Raw genomic sequence first — 23,367 nt, forward strand, 5'->3', positions numbered from 1 at the left:
TACATGGGAGAGGACAGTATATTATATGTCACAATGCATAATCCTATATAGAGGAGTACACAGGGGAGGACAGTATATTATATGTCACAATGTATAATCCTATAGAGGAGTACACGGGGGAGGACAGTATATTATATGTCACAATGTATAATCCTATAGAGGAGTACACAGGGGAGGACAGTATATTATATGTCACAATGTATAATCCTATATAGAGGAGTACATGGGGGAGGACAGTATATTATATGTCACAATGTATAATCCTATAGAGGAGTACACGGGGGAGGACAGTATATTATATGTCACAATGTATAATCCTATATAGAGGAATACAGGGGAGAGGACAGTATATTATACACGGGGAGAGGACAGTACAGTACAGTATATAGATTCTGTGATATTGCATGGGGTGTGCACAGGGAGGAGGAGGAGGGTCAGAGATGACATCCAGGGGGTGTGTACAGAGAAAAGGGGGCGGTACAGATCTTTGACATCACACGGGGGTGTGTACAGAGAGAAGGGGGCGGTACAGATCTATGACATCACACGGGGGTGTGTACAGCTCGTCCCCCGTGCAGGGAGGAAGGGGCTTGTCCCCAGTAGTAGAGGGGCGGGTCCCGGTGTCATCTCTGCGATCGGCAAAAACAGATGGCTTCTAGGCTCTTCATTGGATAGATTGATAGCAGCGCAGCCATTGCCTCCCGCTGCTGTCAATAAAATCCAATGACGCGGCCGCCAGGAGGCGGGGCCGAGTCATACAATCGGCGGATTTGGACGCCAATTGTATGCCACGGGAGCGCACCCGCAAGGTAACCCTCTCGGGAGAGAGCTTCCCAGAGGGGTTAGCTAGTGCGGGGAGGAGCCACGAGAGCCGCCATGGGACCCTAGAAGGAAACAATTGAGGCCACTCTGTGCAAAACAAACTGCACAGTGGGGGTAAGTATAACATGTTTGTTTAATTTTTTTTGAACCTTTATAATTATTAAAGCCTCATAAACACGATCGGACTTCCATCAGACAAATCCGCGGACTTTTGTTCGAAGGGCGTTGGCCGTGAACTTGTTCGCATACAGATGGCAGAACTTTTTCAGCCAACAAACACGAAACAACGTTGTTTTTCAGCTCTTTAGCGTCACCCTTTGGGAAACTTCTGCTAATGTTGTTTGATGGTTAGCATTGGTCAGGGCATGCGTGTTTGTACTTTGTATTTTAGTCCGACGGATTTGTGTACACACGAACACAATTGTCCGCTGGAGCATACAGATGGTCGGATTATCCGACAAAACACTTCTATCACACAATTGCTGTCGGAATAATAAGATAAAGCCTGATAGACCACTTTAGGCTGGCTCCTTTTGCTGGTATAGCTGTGTAAATCATAAAACTAAGTGCATATACTGTTTAAAGTGATTTTATCCTTAAAAAAAAAAAACATGTTATACTTACCTGCTCTGATCAAATGGTTTTGCACAGAGCAGCCCTGATTCTTCTCTTCTGGGGTTGCCCTTTAGCACTCCTGGCTCTTCCTGCCTTTGCGTACCCCCCCCCCCCCCCAGCAAGCTATTTGCTAGGGAGGGTACTCGTGCAGGCTCATCCCTGAACCCTGCTGGCTTTGCCCTGCCCCCGCTCCTTTGTCACAGAATTTTATTGACAGTAACAGGAGCCAATTGCTCCCACTACTATCAATCTGCCTAGAGAGGAGGGAGAAGAGAGCTGCTGCTCTCGTCCCCACAGCGCTGGATCAAACAGTTGAGCTATTTATATTTTCTGCTGAAAACGGTTTTTGTTTCCCAAAATAGACTTTTTAGGTTTATGAAAAGCAGCTTTGCATGTGATCCTGAAGCACTATCACTGTAGCCATTACCCCTGAACTTTAGAATATCTACAGGTGTTCTACGGTTCATAATGTGTACGCTGTGTTTGTGAAATTTTTCTTTTTTATATTACACTTTTTTTTTGTATTGACCCTCCTGGCGGTATCCCCGAGCGTGACTCGGGGTTGACTTTTTCTACCAAAATCGGTAACCCCGAGTCACGCTCGGGGTAGATATGCAGAGCCTGCAGCGCGCGCTGGCTTACCTTCTCCTGGATCCAGCGATGTCACCACGCTGTGTGAGCGAGCGGGTCCTCGCTCGATTCACACAGCGTCCTCCTGTGCCGCCGATCTCCGTTCCCTGCGATGTTACGACGCACGGGAGCGGAGATCGGCGCCAAATTCAAAAAAGTAAACAAACACTATACATACAGTATACTGTAATCTTATAGATTACAGTACTGTATGTAAAAAAAACACACCTCCCCTGTCCCTAGTGGTCTGCCCAGTGCCCTACATGTTCTTTTATATAATAAAAACTGTTCTTTCTGCCTGAAAACTGTAGATTGTCCATAGCAACCAAAAGTGTCTTTTTATGTCAAAAATGGTTTTAGATCAGCTAGAAAACAGCGATAATAAATTATAATCACTTGCAGAATTGTGCGGTAGCGATTTGCGGGGAAATTCGTCATAAAAAAGAAAAAATAATGACAGCGACAATTCTGCAACTGAGCAAATTTCAGTGATTTTGAGTTGATTACATTATCAATTATAGATTATCATTATATTATTACTTGCTATAATTATTTATAATTATTTATTATATTATAATTTAAAATTTTGTTTTTAAAAAAATGTCATACCGGGGATTCCTATTAGATTCTTGTTTGGTCAGATTTAAGTGAGTTATTCCTAAAAATTACAGGCCTACAGTATAAAACACCAAATTTCCTTGCAAATAATTGTACCGCTTTCAGCATGTTTTTTCAGAAAGAATCATACCGCCAGGGAGGTTAACTATCACACAGTTATAAATTGGGCTGAATTTACTATTTTGTATCATCAATACAAAATAGGCCTTTTTACATTTTGAGGCATGGTAAAAAAACAAAAAACGTTTGAGCTTTGTTTTTACCACTCCCTCTTAAAATGTATTTCCAATGCATTTTTTTACTTTTGCAGTCAAATTGGAATAATGCCAACTTTGTGTTTGTTATATTGTATGTTCCCATCAACATAGCCTGGCCACTGGTGTCCATTCTTTCTGCAGCAAGAAACGAGTGCATTTTTATAGCTCTGATCCCTGTATAAATGTGAATGGTCCCAAAATAGTGTCCGATGTGTCCGCCGCAATATCGCAGTCACAATAAAAATCGCAGATCGCTGTCATTACTAGAAAATAAAATGCCATAAATTTATCCCCTTTTTTCTAGACGCTTTAACTTTTGCGCAAACAAATCAATATACGCTTATTGTTTTTTTTTTTTTTACCAAAAATATGTAGAAGAATCCATATCGGCCTAAACTCAGGAATTTTTGTATGGGATATTTATAATAGCAAAAAGTAATAAATATTGTGTCGCTCTTTTTTTGTTTATAGCGCAAAAAATTAAAACCAAGGTGATTAAATAGCACCAAAAGAAAGCTCTATTTGTGGGGAAAAAAATGATCAAAATTTCATATGGGTACAGTGTTGCATGACCGCGCAATTGTCATTCAAAATGTAACAGCGCTGAAAATTGGTCTGGGCAGGAAGGGGGTGAAATGCCCTGTATTGAAGTGGTTAAATAGTAGTTTCTGCATCCGTCAGTGCACCCTCAGTGTAGGAGTAGGTTAGGATAGGAAGAGAGTTCCACTTCATGGGAAGAGTAGGAGCAGTGTAAAGGAGAGGAACGAGGAGGGATACCTCTATTACCGGCTTCTTGGAACTGTGTTTCACCAACAGCCAGATAAACTGCAAGGATTTTGGGGGTCTCTGGGTGATCCAGTAATCTTGATACCTCCTTAAGGGAAGTGCTTCTCAGGCATTCTGTGGTCTGTAAGCTCATATTATATTGCTGTGCAATTCTCATGGGCAAACGGTTTAAAGTAGTGCATGCTAGGCCATGGCTGTGATAAAGTATTTGAAAAGGCACCCCTGTGACACACTACTCCTGGCCCAAAGTATTCCCACTGACCACTATTCTGTGCCCATGACGGTGGCCCGGTGTCCTGACTCCACTTTCCCAGCATACACTCTGCTGCATGGCAAGGGTCTTCAGGGACTGGAACAACTGAGATTTGAATTGCATTGCAACTGTCCTGGACATTTAAAGCACCCTGCAGCTAACAGCACTATGTTGCACCAAGTGTGAGTGCCTAATGCAGAGTTCAGTGCCAAAGGCAATGTTGCTGGGGGGGGGGGGCTGAGGTGAGGTTCAGGTACTGCTAAGGTGTTACTAGGGTTGTCCCGATACCACTTTTTTAGGACCGAGTACAAGTACCGATACTTTTTTTTATGTACTCGCCGATACCGAATACCGATACTTTTTTTTTAAATGTGTCCCCAAATGCAGCCATGTCCCCCCACATATATGCAGCCATGTCCCCCATACAGTATATGCAGCCATGTCCCCCCATATATCCAGCCATGTCCCCCATACAGTATATGCAGCCATGTCCCCCATACAGTATATGCAGCCATGTCCCCCATACAGTATATGCAGCCATGTCCCCCATACAGTATATGCAGCCATGTCCCCCATACCTGATGATGATGATGCCGATGCCGCCGCGTTAATCATTGTGCGGCGAACATTACAGGCAGTTTTCGTTTCAATAGCTGTTTTCCCTGCCACGCCGTGTAAAGGACACTCCCCCTTGCTCGGGATTGGACAGATCCGTCCAAGGGGGAGTGTCTATACACGGCGCGGCGGGCAAAACAGCTATTCAAACTAAAGGTGCCTGTAATGTTCGCCGCACGGTGATTAACGATATACGGCGGCGGCGGGGAAAGTATTCTATTTAGGTATCGGGGGTATTTGCGGGAGTACGAGTACTCCCGCAAATACTCGGTATCGGTCCCGATACCGATACTGGAATCGGTATCGGGACAACCCTAGGTGTTACCATTCCGAAATGTGCAATCATATTGCTGCAGTTGCATCAATGCATGGGGAAGGATTTCTTCATGTGAATCACCAAACATAGTTTGTAATCTTCCAGTAATATTGAAACTACAAACCAGAAACCTGCTCCCAGCAGAAAGAAGATCATCCATCAGCCAAGGACACTAGTAGAAAAAAACAAAGGATTGATGAGAATGGGATGTGTTGTCCTCACAACTTTGCTTACCAGTGCCATCTACCATTTCACTTGAAGATGGCAGCATATACAGTAGTTTATGGTAAATACCTCATAAAAAATGTATTTATAACACTTAGAAATTAATGTGTCTATAGTCATAGGGGGTTATTTACGAAAGGTAAATCCACTTTGCACTGAAAGTGCAAAGTGCACTTGAAAATGCACTGAAAGTGCACTTGGAAGTGCAGTCACTGTAGATCTGAGGGGGACATGCAAGAAAAGTAAAAAACAGCATTTTAGCTTTGCACATGATTGGATAATAAAATCAGCAGAGCTTCCCCTCATTTCAGATCCACTTCCAGATTTACAGCGACTGCACTTCCAAGTGCACTTTTAGTGCAATTTCAAGTGCACCTTGCACTTGTAGTTTGCACTTGTAGTGCAAAGTGGATTTGCCTTTCGTAAATAACTCCCATAATGTTACTGTGGTGCAGCAGTTGAACTCTGGAGAATAAAAATGAATAATTACTGGTCAGTCTGTAATTATTAAAGGAGAAGTATGCCCAAAGCATTTTTTGGCCCTACTTCCCCTATGGATCACAGAAGTGCACTCAGTTCTGTACTCCTCTGACCTGGTTTCAGCTGTGAGCAGGCTAAAGCTCGCTGTTGAATAGACAGAAAAAATTCCCTCCTTTGCTAGTGCAGTGAGCCTCAATGACGGTGGTAGTATGTACCTGTTGGTATTGTATAAATTAGTCATGCACATCCCGCTGCCTATGCCGACTAGGGGAAGTCCGAAATGATATGTAGAAAAGATAAAAGGAAGGCGCGTGGTCTAGTGTATGAATACTTAGAATTTAAAACAAAATGGTATAGACTGAAAGTATTACATATTCATAAATATAGATACATTACAATAATCTCACTTGGTACACAATAGTATCTATATTTATGAAGACGTGGTACTTTCAGTCTATACAATTTTGTTTTAAATAAAATTCTCTCTAAGTATTCATGCACTAGACCACGTGCCTTCCTTTTATCTTTTGTAAAGCCCGCTGTCGGCTGACATCACTCAGCTGATCCAAGCTGTGGATGTATCCCAACTTTAAAGGTGAGATCCACCCAGATGCCTGGACTGAAAGCTGGTTCAGCCTCTCAACAAGCCACTGGGAGACTGAGCCAGCAGCTGGATGGGCAGAGCAGAGAGTGGATGACCGACAGTCACCGGCTCGCTGAAGACTGAGAACCAAGCGATCAACTGTATTTGATCTCTCAGTCTCAAAAGCAGCGGGGGACAGCTGCAGCACTGGACCAATGCTGCATCCAACTAGGCGAGTGTGTGTATGTATGTATATATATGTATATATAATTTTTTTTTTTAAAGAACCCATACTTCTCTTTTAAAAAAAATGATACTCCGGTATTCCCCTATACTAGGTGGATGCAGCCTCGATCCGATACTGCATTTGTCCCACGCTGGCTCTGCTTGAGAACTGAGTGATCAAACACTGCTGATCGGTCAGTTCTCAGCATTCTGTGGTGAGCAGAAAGCTGGGGACTGAGAGACTGAGCCAGCTGCCGATCCAGGGTTCCTTGTGGATCCGATCATATAGTCAGAATCTTTTCAGAGCCTAGACCGGCTCTGTGCCATCAGTCAACAGCGGGCTTCAGCCTGCTACAGGCTGAAATCGGGGGGTCACAGGAGTGCAGAACTAACTGCACTCCATAGAAGTATAGCTAAAATAACTTTGGCTATACTTTCTCCTTGAACTCTAAAGCTACATGCACACTAGCAGCTGCTTTAAGCGTTTTTTTTTTCTGCCCCTAGAAGCAAATAGTGTTATCCTATGTGTCCATGCACACTATTGTAGGCCAACAAAACAATTGCTGGCAATAAAAATTGAGAAAAGAAGCATAGGGTCCCCTCAGGGTCTGATATGTTTTTTTCTTAATTTTTGGCATGGGGGTTCGCTTAAAATCCATACCAGACCCAAAGGGCCTGGTATGGATTGGAGGAGTACCCCCACACTGTCTTTTTCTCAATTTTTTATTTCTGGAAATTGTTTAATTTACATTTAGCTGTCAGCTGGTTGTTATGGACACCGGCGGCCGCTCGCTCCATAACAAAAACGATCTCACTCCGAAACATGTTTCAAAACGCTCCTAAACACTGCAAATACGCTTAATATATTTTTTTCCAGACTTTTTTTGCGTTTTTTTGAGCGTCTAGTGTGCATGGAGCTTAACAGAAGGAATCAAGTCCAAGTCCCGGACCCAACATTATAGAGCCACAACATAATCTAATCTTCGAGAACCTACCACAAAACTACCCAGAAAAATTCCTAAAAAGGTTATCTATGCATTGTAACCAGTTAGGTAAAGAGATGAAAAAAAAAAAAAGTACAGATTTTTTCGGTTGATTTTATTGGTTTGTATTCATTTTTATGTAAATCTGGTTTTGGAATTATATTTGCTTCTGCACAAAGGAAGGTGTTATACATTGAAAACAATCTCATACAATCTCATACAACAGTTTTATATATCTAAATTAAAGCACATTTAATTGTACAGGCAGAGAGAGACACACTTCATTTTTAAAAGCTGTCAAAAAAGTAAATATTCTTCAATCTAAAATGCATAAAAATACTTTACACAACTCAATGCAGTTTGTCCATAATACACAATACTGTTTATAAAAGACTGGCATAAAAAAATGCCTGTGTTTTACTTTAAACATTCCAATTTGTCACCCTAAATCTACAGCAGCCATGAAAGGTCAACACCCCATAAGTCCCCAAATCTTTGAACAGTTCCTATGGTTGAGAGTGCAGGCCCATCCGCAACGGTCACTATGGATCCATAATTCTAATGGATGGCCTTACTGATAATGTGGTGTGGGGCATGACCAAGCCTTTAACCACAGGCGCTGCTAAAGATTTGCATTACAGACTACCCAGGTTTTTGGGTTCCTGGGAGTCCTCTTAGGCATCTGACCATTCATTCAAGCAATTCCATCTGCTGTACAGTAGGGAGACAAAATGTGTAAAGTAAACCCAGGTTCACATCAACGCAACTTTTTGTGATGCAGAGAGAATGTTGGTGCTAAGCCCTATAGAAAATGTGGCAAGATTTGGACGAGCATATCTTTTTATTTATTTTTCCTAATAAATTCTTTATGGCTTTTGTGCTGCCCATATGGTTTCCTAACTGATCATTACAATTATTCACCCAAGGCATAGAGGTTCCATGGTTAATGAAATTCAGTCAGTACCATATGTACATTTTAACAGCCACAAACTTGTATAATTAATATACACTTAAAAAGGATGACAACCCAGTTGTCCACTGTAGTTTATAGTAGAATTTTAGCAAGAATACATTATAGTATTGTTGGCAGGCTAGACTTGGAGTTACAAACAGCTCTGGCATATGAACCACACCTGCCCACATTTGTGTAGATGAACATTTTTGGCAGGTGGCATGGAAAGCGAAGATTATTTTCCAGAAGGAAGGTGTCAGTGATGTTCAGTTTTACAAAAACAGCAAGTAGCCCCCATGACCTTACTAGCGGTAAAACTGTGGATGTAACCCAACTTTAAAGGTGAGATAAAGTTGGATTGAGATAAAAACACAGCAGGACTTCTGGCACATGCCACAAATGCTAGATAATCAGCCTACACTTTCAGCTGTAACATAAGTTTTTGCACGCATGTTTGATGGTTAGGAAAGCCTTTAAGTAGGACTATACATTTACATATAACTTAAAAGAACAAATAAGCACTGTATATTCTGTATAGCACAAATATTGAAAGTACCCACAAGAAGATCAAGTACACATGACGACAACTTGTCCCTTACCCTCTTACCTATTTGCTATGTTTGCATCTTCCCCATGTGTCATTAGCCTTTTATCCCACTGGCCCAAGGCATCAGACATTAACCTAGATAGAGCCAACAGAACTTTAAAAAAAGATACTGGGCCAGATTCAGAAAGGAGATACGACGACGTATCTCCGGATACGCCGTCGTATCTCTGAGTGTGCGTGGTCGTAACTATGCGACTGATTCAGAGAATCAGTTACGCATATATTTCCCTAAGATCCGACCGGTGTAAGTGTCTTACACCGTCGTATCTTAGGCTGCATATTTACTCTGGCCGCTAGGTGGCTCTTCCATATAGTTACTGAATATGAATATGCTAATTAGGTAGATACGCCGATTCAGAAACGTACGTCCGGCACATTTTTTTTACGTCGTTTACGTTAGGCTTTTTTCAGCGTAAAATTACCCCTGCTATATGAGGCGTAGCCAATGTTAAGTATGTACGTCGTTCCCGCGTCGAGTTTTGAAAATTTTACGTTGTTTGCGTAAGTCGTTCGCGAATAGGGCTGTACGTAAGTTACGTTCACGTCTAAAGCAATGACGACTTGCGGCGTAATTTTGAGCATGCGCCGTTCGTAAAAATACGTCAAATACGTGGGGTCACAGTGAATTTAAATAAAACACGCCCACATCATCCCCATTTGAATTAGGCGGGCTTACGCCGACACACATACGTTACGCCGCCATAACTAAGGGCGCAAGTTCTTTCTGCATACGGAACTTGCGCCCTAAGGTACGGCGGCGTACCGTATCTGCGATACGTTATGCCCGCCGATGGACAATTGTATCTGAATCCGGGCCTTAGTTTTGATCATGTGTAAAAATGCCTACGTGTGGTATATGTTTGTGCTCTAAATCAGAGGAAACCTACTTCTAAGACATGCTTAAATGATAATATATAATGGTTGGCATAAAGAAAAATCTTTTTAAAGAATCTTTATATATACAGTATTTCCCATACTAGAAACCAGTTACGTGTCCATTTCCAAAAATCAGAGAAGAAAAATAAAATTTTTTTTTTCTGATGTAATGTTTAATATATGACCATAAACTCTCTTCACACTCTTATGATACTGTAAGTGCTGCTTCGTAATTTAGGTTGGTGAGTAACCAGCATTTTAATTGGCTGCAATCTAAGCCCTTATAAAGCCTGCAGCATACACACAATATTTTAACAACCTTATAAAAGGAACCATTTTTCAGGGAAATACAATATGCCAATACAGTTGCACAGTTTTAAATTGTATATATGTGTCAAAAGGCATGACCCGGTCATATATAGTGACAACTTGTATCTGCAACTTAATGGGATCACTTGAGTTGCAATTTTAAATAATGACAATACTTCTCCCTATTACTTTTAAATTGAACAGGCTTTCATAGACATTTTCAAGCAATATTAAAAATCTGAGATCAACATACAGTATGGCAACATCACTTGTTAATATTTGTTAGCCACTGCTCCATGTTCTGCAACCACTAGTGAAAACGAATTGCTGCATGGTCATCTTTTTTTAATAAGAGAAAAGCTGCTTGGTCATCTTTAAAGAAAAGTAATATGCCTGAAACAGAAAACAGGCATTAAGCTCAAAATACCTGTATTATATTGTGCTATATTTTGGACCTTTAACCCCTTATACGTCCTCAGGCTCACATGCCTGATCCATCCAACTGGAATTGCTGCCTTCTATCAACAGACTAAAACCTTTCATATAACATATGTCTCAAATAATTTTAAACTTTTCACGTATAAGTGCATGTACCCAATTTCATGGTTCTATAAAAGGTAAGTTTATTGGTTAATTTATATGTATTCCATTCTTGATTCGAAATGTTGAATACTTCTATAGTGGTCTGTAAGAAGAGAATGTGCACTGGAATATAATGCAGAGTAATTCCTGATTACAAGTATTTTAATATTATTGCTTTGCATAGAAGCAATTGTCTGGATGCCTTACTGCCTTGGTGGTACCCAAAGAGAATAAAGGCTTCTGCAGCCCTTAATATGGGCCGTTGCTCCCTTTATGAGGAAAGTGGCACAGTTTAATGTCAGCTTGCAAAGTGTTCAAGGATAGCCATATGACAGAAGTAATACTGCTCTGGAGTCTGTATGCTTAGTGCTCGTTGTTTCCGCATTCGCCGAACTGTCTGTTGGATGTTCAGGGAACCCACGTCCTCTATTTGGGATAAACAGATATCCAGTGTGCAGAAAGTACCTGAAATGAAACATAAACCATTAGTTATTAGCAGTATCATATACAGTCAGAGGCGTATCTAGTGAAAATGGCACCTATGGCAAGCACTGAAACTGCGCTCCTGTAAAAACATTTGAAACCCATCTTTCAGATTACCTCTTTAATCTTTCATCAGCTCTTTAATCGTTCAATTAACAAATTAGGTATTGGCACTGATGAGCTGCACTAATGGGCACTGATCGGCAGCACTGATAAGCACCACTGATTTGTGGCATTTATGGGCACTGATAAGGCAGCACTAACACTGACAAGTGGCACCGATGAGCTGCACTGATAGGTGGCACTGTCACTGACCTGCGCTAAGTAGTGTTACTCACTGTGTTAATTCATACAGAAGCATAGTAAACTATTAGAAAGGAATTGGAATATCATATTCCAATAACTTTATGTGTGGGCAGCCCCACAGTACAACATAATTCCAACTAACCAAGTGTGAAACGCGTCGGCTGTTTTATGATTTTTGCTGTGTATTTGCGGTGTCTGCTTATGTTTCTTCAATAAAGACAACTCAAGAGTTTCTTGGTGTGCGGCCGTCCATTCATCTTCTGCTACTTTCTATTGCCTAGTGCATTGCCAGCACCCACATCCACCTGGACTTATCCACTCAGGACTTCCCTGGAGCGGTGAACCCCATCACAACATAATTCCTACCTGTGAGCAACCTCGCCAACATAAATGATCACCTGAGGTGGAAAATGTAGCTAGCGGAGAAGATGCAATCATTTTTATTTTATATAACCCAGTTTATGTTTACATTATCATGTATAAGTGGGTTTGGAATAAGGTGACTTTTTTTTTTTAAGATTTTTTTCACTTTATAATATATTTCTAGATAGGAGTGTATACATGTCTATGTTCTCACTTTTACAGCACAGTAAAATTCTTACGTAGTAGTTGACACAGAAATATATTTTCTTGTAACTCTCTTGAATGTTTGATTTTTTTTTTTATATAATCAAATGTTTATTAAGGTTTTACCAAGAAAAATAGAAAACCATACAAAAAAAAAAAAAAGGAAATAAATACAAAATAGCAGGCCATGACCATGAGAGGGCAGGCATCGAGTGCGATAAGTGCTTAAAGCGGATGTGCCACTAAAAAAATATATTAAAAGCCAGCAGCTACAAATACTGCAGCTGCTGACTTTTAATATAAGGACACTTACCTGTCCTGGAGTCCAGCGCCGATCGCAGCAGATGACGAGCCGATCGCTCGTCACCCTGCTGCTCCCCCCTCCATCCACGGTGAGGGAACCAGGAAGTGAAGCTGCATACAACGGGGGACGGACGGGAAGCAAGGGAAAAACCCGTCTTTTTCCCGCATCGTAGGGCCGGAAGTGGGTTCAGATACCTGTCTGTAGACAGGTATCTGCACCCCCCTCCCCCCTGAAAGGTGTCAAATGTGACACCGGAGGGGGGGAGGGTGCCGATCAGCGGGACTCCACTTTAGAGTGGAGATCCGCTTTAAGACAAATGTTACAACAGTACAAGCAAATATGAAGCAGTGGGGGGAAAAAAAAAAAAGGTACCCAATTACAGACACTTGCAAACAGTATGAGAACTTGGACTACTCTGCCTCTTTTAATATGAACCTGTATATTTGATAGTTCTTGGTCCATACAGTATATTGCTGGATCAAGCTTGCCTTATCTTTCAGGCACAGGGGATAAGTGCAATAGTTTGTTCATTAGGGCACTCATTGCCCCTTTTTTGGTTTTGAAATAGAAAATTACCTTTACCAATTCAATAGCCACTATTGTATTTTCTGAATCTGGTGCCATATTGTGGATACAACTGAGTCAGTGCCGTCATGAAGCGTTTGAAGGCTAAGTTCACCTTTGGAACATGTTACCCATATTTAGGGTGGAATGTGTAACACGCTCCAGCACCTGCATCCTCTCCCTGTACCTGCGGTCACAACTTAAAAACAGCACAACTGTGCGGGGCTCCGCCCACACAGCCGCATCATTTATTCACAGAGTTCTGAGAATGAACATCAATTACCGTCGGCCACTACGCCCGACAAAATTGCAGGTCTCCATGAACTGTGAGGGTGCTGGTGAGCATCCTCATAGTTCTTTGATTCTTCCTGCAATTCAGTAACTACCTCGGACTCAGAGGTAAGGCCAGACAATGTACTGAGCGTCTGCAGAATGCTGGCATTGCACCTGCGATCTTCTGATTACAAGTGCAATGCTGTACAGGCTCCAGTGTAAAAAAATAACATTTTTCATACCTGAAAAAAGATCTGCATTTATTTATTTATATAAAAGGTGAAGTTATCCTTTAACCGCTAGCCAAACAGCAGCCGCAGTTATACTGTGGAAGACTGGCACGGTTGCGCAAATCGCCGTAGGTATATGTTGGCTCTTTAAGATGCTATTGCAGGCGCGCTCGCGCCCTGCAGCGTGTGCCCGGTGGGCGCGATGTCCGCCGGGCACCTGCGATTGCTCGTGACAGAACGAGAACAGTGATGTGTGTGTGTGTGTAAACACTCAAATCCGGTTCTGTCAGGGGAGAGGAGACAGATCGTGTGTTCCTACTATGTAGGAACAACGATCTGTCTCTTCTTTTAGTCCCTCCCATCCCCCCACAGTTAGAACACACAGTGAGGTAACATATTTAACCCCTTGATCGCCCCCTAGTGTTAACCCATTCCCTGTCAGTGACATTTATACAGTAATCATTGCCTATTTTTTGCTCTGATTGCTGTATGTCAATGATCCCAAAAAAGTGTCAAAAGTGTCCGATCTGTCCGCCCCAATGTCACAGTCCTGATAAAAATCGCAGATCGCCAGCATTACTAGTACAAAAATATAATAAATAATAAAAATTACATAAATCTATCCCCTATTTTGTAGACGCTATAACTTTTGCGCAAATCGATCAATATACGCTTATTGCGATTTATTTTAAACCAAAAATATGTAGAATGCATATTTGTCTAAATTGATGAAGAAATATTTTTTTTGTTTGTTTTATTTATTCTTTTAGATATTTATTATAGCAAAAAGTACAAAATAATAGGATTTTTTGTACTCACCGTAAAATCCTTTTCTCTGAAGTCCATGGACGGACACAGCTCCTTAAATCTTGACAAGTGGGTTATGTTCCCTGTTTACAGGAGAGGACTAGGCAGAAACATGTTAAATAGTTAAATACATGTTACATTAACAGAGTTGAACAGCCCCGCCCAGGGGGCGGTCCCTCCAGACATAACCCTCCTCACTGCAGCTTGCAGCCTCAGTTCGTAACAAGCAGTACAAACCTAAAAAGGAGGGGTGGGAGCTGTGTCCGTCCATGGACTTCAGAGAAAAGGATTTTACGGTGAGTACAAAAAATCCTATTTTCTCTTATCGTCCATGGACGGACACAGCTCCTTAAATCTTGACAAGTGGGACGTCCCCAAGCAGTGTCAAAAAACGAGGGGTGGGAAATATATCAGTAAAAACAATTTTAACTTCACCCCAAAACAAGCAGAGCTCCTCAACGGAGGAGGTGCAACTTTAAACAGCCGCCGGCAAAAACTAGCGGCTGAAAAAAACATCATAAGATGCACTCACAGCAACCATGTAAATTCTGGAAAAAGCGTGAACGGACGAGCAAATCGCCGCCTCGCACACCTGTGAGACCGACGCATGATGTCGAAAAAAAAAAAAAAAAAAACCCAGGAAGCACCAATTGCCCAGGTCGAAAGTGCCGTGACCGGAAAGGGGGGCCCGCCCCTTAGGAGCATAGGCCTGTATGACGGCCTGCCTGATCCACCGAGAAATGGTGGTCGACGAGACCGACAGGCCCTTTTGTGGACCAGACACCGACACAAAAGAGAGTCAGAAGCTCCGAAATGGAGCCGTAGTAGGCTGGTATACCCGCAAAGCGTGTACCACGCCTAAAGTATGAAAGGCCGAAACCTCCTTCGGAAGAAGGGAAGGTCGCGGGCGCACCATCACCTAATCCTTATGGGGGATCAAGCATGGCGGCTTGCAAGACAAGACCGCCAACTCAGAAACCCCTCTAACAGAGGTAAAGGCCACTAAAGGGGCCACCTTCTGAGATAGTGTCAAGAGAAAATCTCTCTGATGTTTCCAAAAGGAAGGTTCCTGAAGAACCGAGAGCACCAGAGTCAAAACACATGGGGGAAGAGATGGGCCGAGAGGGGAAAGTATATGACAAACCCCTTGCACACAAAAAAAGGGGACCCACCAGGGAACGGGCCGCAAAAAGGCCACTAAAAGAACACAGCCAAGGCTGAAATCTGCCCCCAAACGGTGCTTTAAGCAATTTTTAGATCCAATCCAAGCTTTAAAAACAGCAGGACCCTGGGCACCGAGAGTACGCCCGTGGACGTCACTCCATCCCTTCGCACCAAGAGGTGCGACGGTAGATCCTCCGGAAGAAGACTACGGTGCCCTGTTGAGATGACCGAGTCAGACAGACCATGGTCATCTAAAGTCTGGCTTCCAATAACCATGTTGAGCAAGTCAGTGACTGTACAACAGGAGGAAGTATGGGACCTTGAGACAGGAACCTCCTGACCTGGCAATCGCCAGGGTGCCTCTGTTACCAGGCACCCGATATCAGCGTACCAAGGACGCCGAGGTCAATCTGGAGCGATTAGAATCATCGGGATCTCCTCAGCATCCACTCTGTGGAGCGGCCGAGGAAGCAACTACCATGGAGGAATGGCAAAAAATCACAGATACAGACAACACAGGGCCACCAGCGCGACTGACGCGTCTGTAGAGGATCACTAGACCTGGCCACTAACTTTGACACCCTTGCGGCGGAGACAAGCTGCCAGGAGATCCATGCCATGTGAGGCTCACCTCCTGCAAGGGAGCCGAAACACCCCAAGCACAAAAACCAGTCGCCCTGGTCCAGCATCTGGCGACTCCAGTAGTCCGCCTGCCGGCATACCTGATGGTAGACTGAAGCCACGGCCGTGGCGTTGTCCGGCTGAAACCAGATCGGTCGACCACAAGGAGAAGCATAGCCTGATCGCCTAAAATAGTAGGACAATGAACAGTAGACAGGACCTGGTATTCCCAGGCGGTCTCCCACCAGGCACTAGCCAGGCCCAACCCTGGGTAGCTACCGAGACCAGACACATTCAAGGAGGTGTGGTCATAGGTCCACGCAAGTCCAGCGACTCAGGGCCGACTGGACCCCCCAGTTTTGTGAACCTCCCGGTTCACAACCCGTGAGCTGGCATCCGTCGTAAACACCGACCACTGGAAGGAAGGAACAACTTCCCGGACCGAAGAGTCGGGAATCTCTGTCACCAACTCGGAGAGACTCTGACTAGGTGGCGCACAGGAATCTAATGATTTCAGAGACAAGAGATTTTTACCACCTGGAAAACCGGGGTGTGGAACTGGGCATACAGTACCACCTTGAAGGAGGCTACCCACAGACCCCGAACCAGCAGGCGCCCGGGGAGAAGGCTGATTGCGTGATGCCAATACCTTCACCGCAGACTGAAGAGTCTGCAATTTCTCCAGGGGAAGAAGGACCTTTGCCACTGAGGAGTCTGGATCAACGCTAGATACTCCAACGCTGAGTCGGAACCTAGCATGCCCATGATTTGAACCCTGGGTCGCACGCATGGAGGGCAAGCTTGCTGCCACTGAGCTACACTTTCTGGCCTAAACGTTTAACATCCACCCGAATCTTCGGAGGGTCTGAATGGGAATAACCCATCCACTAGGTCGGAGACAGAAGCTGCTCTCAGAAGAAAGTCGTCCAAGTAGCCAATGAGGCAAAGCCTCGCTGTCCCAACAAAATTCAAATAAGTGCGAGCTCCTAGCTGAAAACCCATGGTGCTGACGCCAGATCAAAAGGGAGGGCCACAGGCTGACAGACCCTTCTCTCATCACGAAGCACAGAAAAAAACACTGACATTTGCAAAACGGGACATGCATGTATGCGTCCCTGATGTCCGAGGACGTCAGGACATCCCCCGGATGAAGCGCAGCTGCCACCGAACAAATGGATTCCATGCGGAACTACCCGACGTGCAAAGGTATTTAGGGCCTGAGGCCCATAGAAAACCCCAAAACTCTCGTCCTGCAGGAAAGGTAAAATTACCTCGCAGTTTAGCAAATCCCACACTGCCCAAGGCAGACCGACGGGCCGGGAGAGGAAGACACAAGGACAGAACTTTGTTCTGTGGATAGGAGGAAACCCTATCTAGTACTCCGAAGAGACCACCTCGCAGACCCACTAGTCGGAGAGCAGGGAGGTTTCACTGAATTGTGAACCTGCAAGCCGCCCCTCCCACCTAGAGACAGGGAGGGAAGGCTATATACATTGGCAGGATTTGGGTGCCGGCGTGATCGGCTTATGCACCCAGGGACAGATTAGTCCCCCAGCTGGGCCTTTGACGGCCTGGGAGGGTTGCCCCTAAATAATACACACACATATAGTGTGTATGTATATTATGTAGGTGTATGCACACATGTCTTTGGAGGAAACCGGAGTACCCGGAGGAAACCCACGCAGACACAGGGAGCGACAATGCAAGCTCCAGGCAGATTGGCGTCAGTGTGCGGATTCGAACCAATGACTCTTTTGCTGCCAAGTAATGGAGTTAAGCACTACACCACTGTGTGCATAAACCATTCTGAAACAGACGCCCTGGATAACAAGGGCGCAGCATTCAATGAAGCATCACAGACCTATATGAGGCCCTGGACCAGCTGGTCCGCTAGGCTAATAACCTCAGGAGAGAGTCGGTGCTCCTCCACTGTCTGGTGCAAAATGCTCACTCTGAGTTGTATACAGCACTAGGGGTCAGGACTACTCCAGGATGGCCGCCGAGCATTCAGAACGCGGCCACAGGAAAATGGCCGGCACAATGTAAGCTGCGCCATAGCGCGGCTACGACAAAATGGGCGCCAATGGGAGTTTTCAATGTAATTGAAAAACCTCCCAAAAAATGGCGCCAGCGTCGACTGAGACCCCAGTGTAGTGGCCACAATAGGCCCGCAAGCCAGACCCCAGCATGGTAAACATGGAACGGGTCAGTACTTCGGATCTTCTATCAGTCAGATCCATAGAAGCAAGGGTTCCCGCCCAGCGGTGAGGGACTACAAAAGCCCTCAGCGGCTTTTCTCATTCCGCATCTCAGAAATTATCAAAGAAGGGCACAGAAGGAAAAAACCTACACAGCGGTCTGATTTGTGTGATCCAAAAAAGACCGAGCCCTCGGCGGAAACCCAGCTGCACTATGCAGCTTAGGAGAGTCCCTTGCAGCAGTAAAAAGCGCACCCATAAATGCCTTATTCTGCCTTTTTTTTTTTTTTTAACTAGGTACCTGGTCCATGGCTCCATAACAGAGCATTCCCCAGGGGATAACGGGGGAAGGGGGAACTCTTTTACCGCCCGCCCGCAGTCCACCCCCACCCTGGCACAAGCTGTGTCCAGGACTAACAATAAAAACTCTGTGGGAATCCCAGGTGCTAACACCTGCTGCCACCACCAGCATGTGGGGAAGGACACAGATACTGACTCCAATATTTACATAGTGTGTATTATAATATGCACACCTGTCCATACAAATAGACAAAAGCTCCTAGAGCCCTATTCAGGGCCTCTCACCCACTTGCTGCGCTGACCAGGGGTAACCAGGGGACTCCCTCAGGAGGAGACTGCCCAGTGCTGTCTGTGAGAGGAAAAGAACCGTGAGGTAACTTTTGCAGGGACCTGTGTTTAAACAGGAAAAGCCTCCTAGGGCTGTTTTATTTAAGGATAAGACAGATACAGCATAAAAAGCAAAACCGTTACAGGTGTCACCAATCAGTCAGCGTCTGCTGAAGTATAATCATAAACATCTGTGCTCATCACAGGGCTTTTTACCTCACAGGAAAGCCCAATACAAAAAAGAAAAAACACAGGCCAGATAACACAGTCCCCTCAGGAAGGCCCCCTCCCCCCTGACAGCGGCAATGTTAGCAATGCAGCAAGGGAAAGGAGCAGGGAAGGGGAAGGGACCCCCGAACCCCAGGAATGCCCAGCCGTACCAACCCACCGAAGCAGGAGGGACTGTACTTACCCGTCCAAGCGAGGACTCGCTGACGCATTCCTGACAGAACTACAACCGAAATGGAGGTAGCTGTCGGCCCGGTCCACTGTGAGTGAGGCAACACCACAGCCCAGTCATATGTGGACCTCGGAGCAAAGCTCACCGGCCACCCCAGGAGTCATGGGGTATGGCGTGGCAGACCAAGCCTCTTTGCAAAGGTGTGCCCACGCTTGCTGGTCGGACTGAGTAGACTACAAGGATCTATATTATCCAGCCTGTCTCTCAGCCAACAGTTGAAAGAAGATTCTTCAAGAAAAAGTAAAGTAAAATAAAATAAAATAAAATTTCTCCTCAGGGCGCTGGGCCCAAAGGGAGCCATACGTCCTTCTCCTTTGCTAGGCAGAACGAAACTGAGGCTGCAAGCTGCAGTGAGGAGGGTTATGTCTGGAGGGACCGCCCCCTGGGCGGGGCTGTTCAACTCTGTTAATGTAACATGTATTTAACTATTTAACATGTTTCTGCCTAGTCCTCTCCTGTAAACAGGGAACATAACCCACTTGTCAAGATTTAAGGAGCTGTGTCCGTCCATGGACGATAAGAGAAATTGTGTTTTTCAAAATGATCACTCTTTTGTTTATAGCACAAAAATAATAATAAAAACCGCAGAGGTGATCAAATACCACCAAAAGAAAGCTCTATTTGTGGGGAAGAAAGGACATCAATTTTGTGTGGGTACAACGTCATACGACTGCGCAATTGTCAGTTAAAGCGATGCAGTGCCATATAGCAAAAAATTGCCTAGTCAAAAAGGGGGAAAATCCTCCATTGTGGTTAAACAACTGAGCCGAGAATCCATTGCATCTTCTAGTCCTATTATTAGTAATATTTATAAGGTTCAGGCAACATTTCCCCCATTACTGACTTTATAAAGGAAGGCTTCCATGTATTCTTGGTATATCTTTGCCTTTTAATACTCTAAAATCTGTAATCTGGATGTAATAATAGGCTATATCTAGGCACTGTTAAATTTTATGTACCGTATTTTCCGGCGTATAAGACGACTTTTTGGATGCAAAAAAATGCATCCAAAGTCAGGGGTCGTCTTATACGTCGGTGGCAGTCTCCGTGCTTGCGAGCGTCCATGATTTAAAAGCCACTCCTTCTCAACGTGTCCTGTGATAGGCGGAACACAAATCTTCCCAGCAGCGCCTCTGTTCTGTGTTCCTCCTTTCACAGATGCCTCCTCATCCTCGGACGAGAGGACGTCCGTGATAGGCAGAACAGAGGCGCTGCTGGGAAAATTTGTGTTCCGCCTATCACAGGACACGCTGAGAAGAAGGCGCGGCTTTCAAATCATGGACGCTCGCAGCACGGAGACTGTCACCGGCCTGGAAACAAATCAGCAAAACGTGAGTGATGGCACTGTTGACGCAGTGGGGGCAAGTGATGGCACAGTGGGGGTAAGTGATGGCACAGTGGGGGCAAGTGATGGCACAGTAGGGGCATGTAATGTAATGGCACAGTGAGGCATGCAATGTAATGGCACAGTGAGATTTGAAAAAAGCCTGTTTCTGTCAGAGGTTCTGGCTACCCCTCAGCTTCCACAGTAGGGGCAAGTGATGGCACAGTGGGGGCAAGTGATGGCACAGTGAGGGCAAGTGATGGCACAGTGGGGGCAAGTGATGGCACAGTGAGGCATGCAATGTAATGGCACAGTGAGATTTGAAAAAAGCCTGTTTCTGTCAGAGGTTCTGGCTACCCCTCAGCTTCCAGAAAGACTAGTAGGAAGGGGGTAGTCTTATATGGCGAGTATATCCCAAAACCAACATTTTTCCTGGAAAATTAGGGGGTCGTCTTATACGCCCAGTCGTCTTATACGCCGGCAAATACGGTAACTGAAGATGTAAACATACCCTTTTCTAAATAAAATCCGATTAATAAAAAATAAATGTTTGTTTTTTCATACAAATTTTTGCATGAAAACTTTCCTTGATTTAACCAGTTTTCTAGAAAATATCTCTTCTCTTTCCAATTCCATTGACTTCTAACATGTATTTCACTGTCCTAGCCTAGCCTCCCCCCCCCCCCCCCCACATATTACTGTATTTTCACACTGTCATCTCCTAAATCTTTCTTGATTGGGATGTTTTGTTAGCACCTACTGGGCAATGTTTCAAAATCTCTGTCCAAAGTTTTGCAGATACTGTGTTCCAGTTCTTTACAACATTTAGTAGCATTAAAAAGCTAGGGTTTTGAGCTATAGTTGCATAGTTGGCAACATTCAAGAACACTTTTTTTGCTGTGTGTCCAAACAAGCCATTGTAGGAGGAGAATGTACTTTATACAGTATAGGGCTGGGTCATTTATTTAAAACGAATGCAGTTCTACAAGAGGCATATCATTGATCTATTACATAATTTTACTTTAAAACAATCTGTTATACAGTAAGATTTGTTATAATCAAGATGGTATTGTACATTAGTACAATTATTTATGTATTTGTTTAGCTAGCTAATTAAATTTAAAGCTGTACAGTTTATTTAGTGCGGGTTCACACTTGTGCAATGTCAGAGTCAGACATTGCATGTGATTCGCACCGCACTGCTGTGCAGATCACATTCGATGTCTGTGCGATGCAAATTCAGCCATACAAATTGTATGGCTGAATCCGCATTGCATTCAGACCTTTTTTTTGTCTGCACCAGAATTGGATCGCATGGGTGTGAAAGGTTTTTGTGTGAATCCTGTGTAAAACAAAAGTTAGAAGGCATTACACACAGAGCTAAGCTGGAAAAGTAAATAAGAAAAGCAACATTGCCCCGCTTGCTTTTTAGGGCTCGTTTTCAGCCACACCCAATCTTGCTCTTCTCACCTTCTATGAGGAGTTTGTACAGAAGAGGGTGGGTAGATGCATGGAGCATAGCAGAGATACAATTGGCATACATATTTTATTGAAAATTTGCTACGCATGCGCAGTAACCCAAGCTGGCTCAGTGATACCACACATGGTCAGTCTGGGGCCTAGATATTTTTTCTTTGGGAGGGGAGGACTTTGGCTCAAATAATGTGTCACTCATATTTTACAGCCATAGTTTTACAGGCATTGGTGTCAGTGATCACAGTAAAAACTCACAGCTTCGGTGTCAGTGACTGCAAAAAGAATACCGAGCATTGGTGCTATTTAAGGGGAAAGTACAGTCAAAGCTTGTTTGGTTGTACTTCTCCTATAGATCACAGGACTGCAGTTCATTCTGCACTCCTGCGGCCTGTTTTCAGTTAAGAGGAGACTGAAGCCTACTGTTGACTGATGTCACAGAACCGGTCCAGGCAGGGGAAAGATCACAACCTTATGGTTGGGATCCACCCAGGAGACTGGACCAGCACCTGGCTCTGAGAGCCTGGGCCAGCCCAGACAGAGGTGACTGACAGTCATCAGCTCCCTGCTCACAGAGCACTGAGAACTAAGCGATCAGCAGTGTTTGATTGTTCAGTTCTCAGTCTTAGAGAGCTATTTTCCTCCCCCCTCCTACATTGGTCATCATCATACAGCAGGTGAATCAGTCACTGGATCTGAAAGAGTCCCCAAGCCACCACCTTCTGGCCTGCATAAAGCTACGCACCACCACTGGCTCTGTAGGCAGTACACTGACATTGCAAGCTCGGGGTGAGAACGCAGGTTGTCAGAGGATAGAAATAGCAGGCAATGTTAGGCAAGACTAGTGGGCAGTGCCCGAACTGTCAGAACCTCATGCTATGGATCTCCCCTGGGACACAGTCCTCGTGGGGCGACAAAAAAGCAGGACTGTCCCAGCAAGTTCAAGACAGTTGGTAAATATGCAGTACACTACATTAGTCGATAAAAATAAATATTCCTATATTTCCTAAAAAATTATGTTCTTATTGCCTAAAAAAAATCATGGGGGAAATGTGGACACTGTGGGACTGTGATGTAAAGGAGGACTATGGACACTGATGTAAAGGGGGGAATTTATGTGAAGAGGGGGCTTTGTTGCAAAAGGGGCTAGGATGTGAAGGGTAAGCTAAAGACACTGATGAACAGGGGGGCGTGATGTAAAGGGGGACTGTGATGTGTTATAGTGCAAATAT

The 23,367-nt window shown here is 44.3% G+C and overlaps 1 protein-coding gene across 1 annotated transcript in view; it reads right to left on the reverse strand.

Annotated features, from left to right (window-relative positions):
• Positions 1-10,492: 10,492 nt before the first annotated feature.
• The window catches only part of PTPN9 (protein tyrosine phosphatase non-receptor type 9), a 97,268-nt gene continuing 84,393 nt past the window's right edge, over positions 10,493-23,367 (reverse strand). Inside the window, exon 13 of the mRNA XM_040342984.1 lies at positions 10,493-11,199. Coding sequence (XP_040198918.1) covers positions 11,033-11,199 — 167 coding nt within the window. The 3' untranslated portion in view covers positions 10,493-11,032. The remainder of the gene's footprint in view (positions 11,200-23,367) is intronic.

The sequence above is a fragment of the Rana temporaria genome, chromosome 3 (assembly GCF_905171775.1).
Source record: "Rana temporaria chromosome 3, aRanTem1.1, whole genome shotgun sequence".
Taxonomy (NCBI): domain Eukaryota; kingdom Metazoa; phylum Chordata; class Amphibia; order Anura; family Ranidae; genus Rana; species Rana temporaria.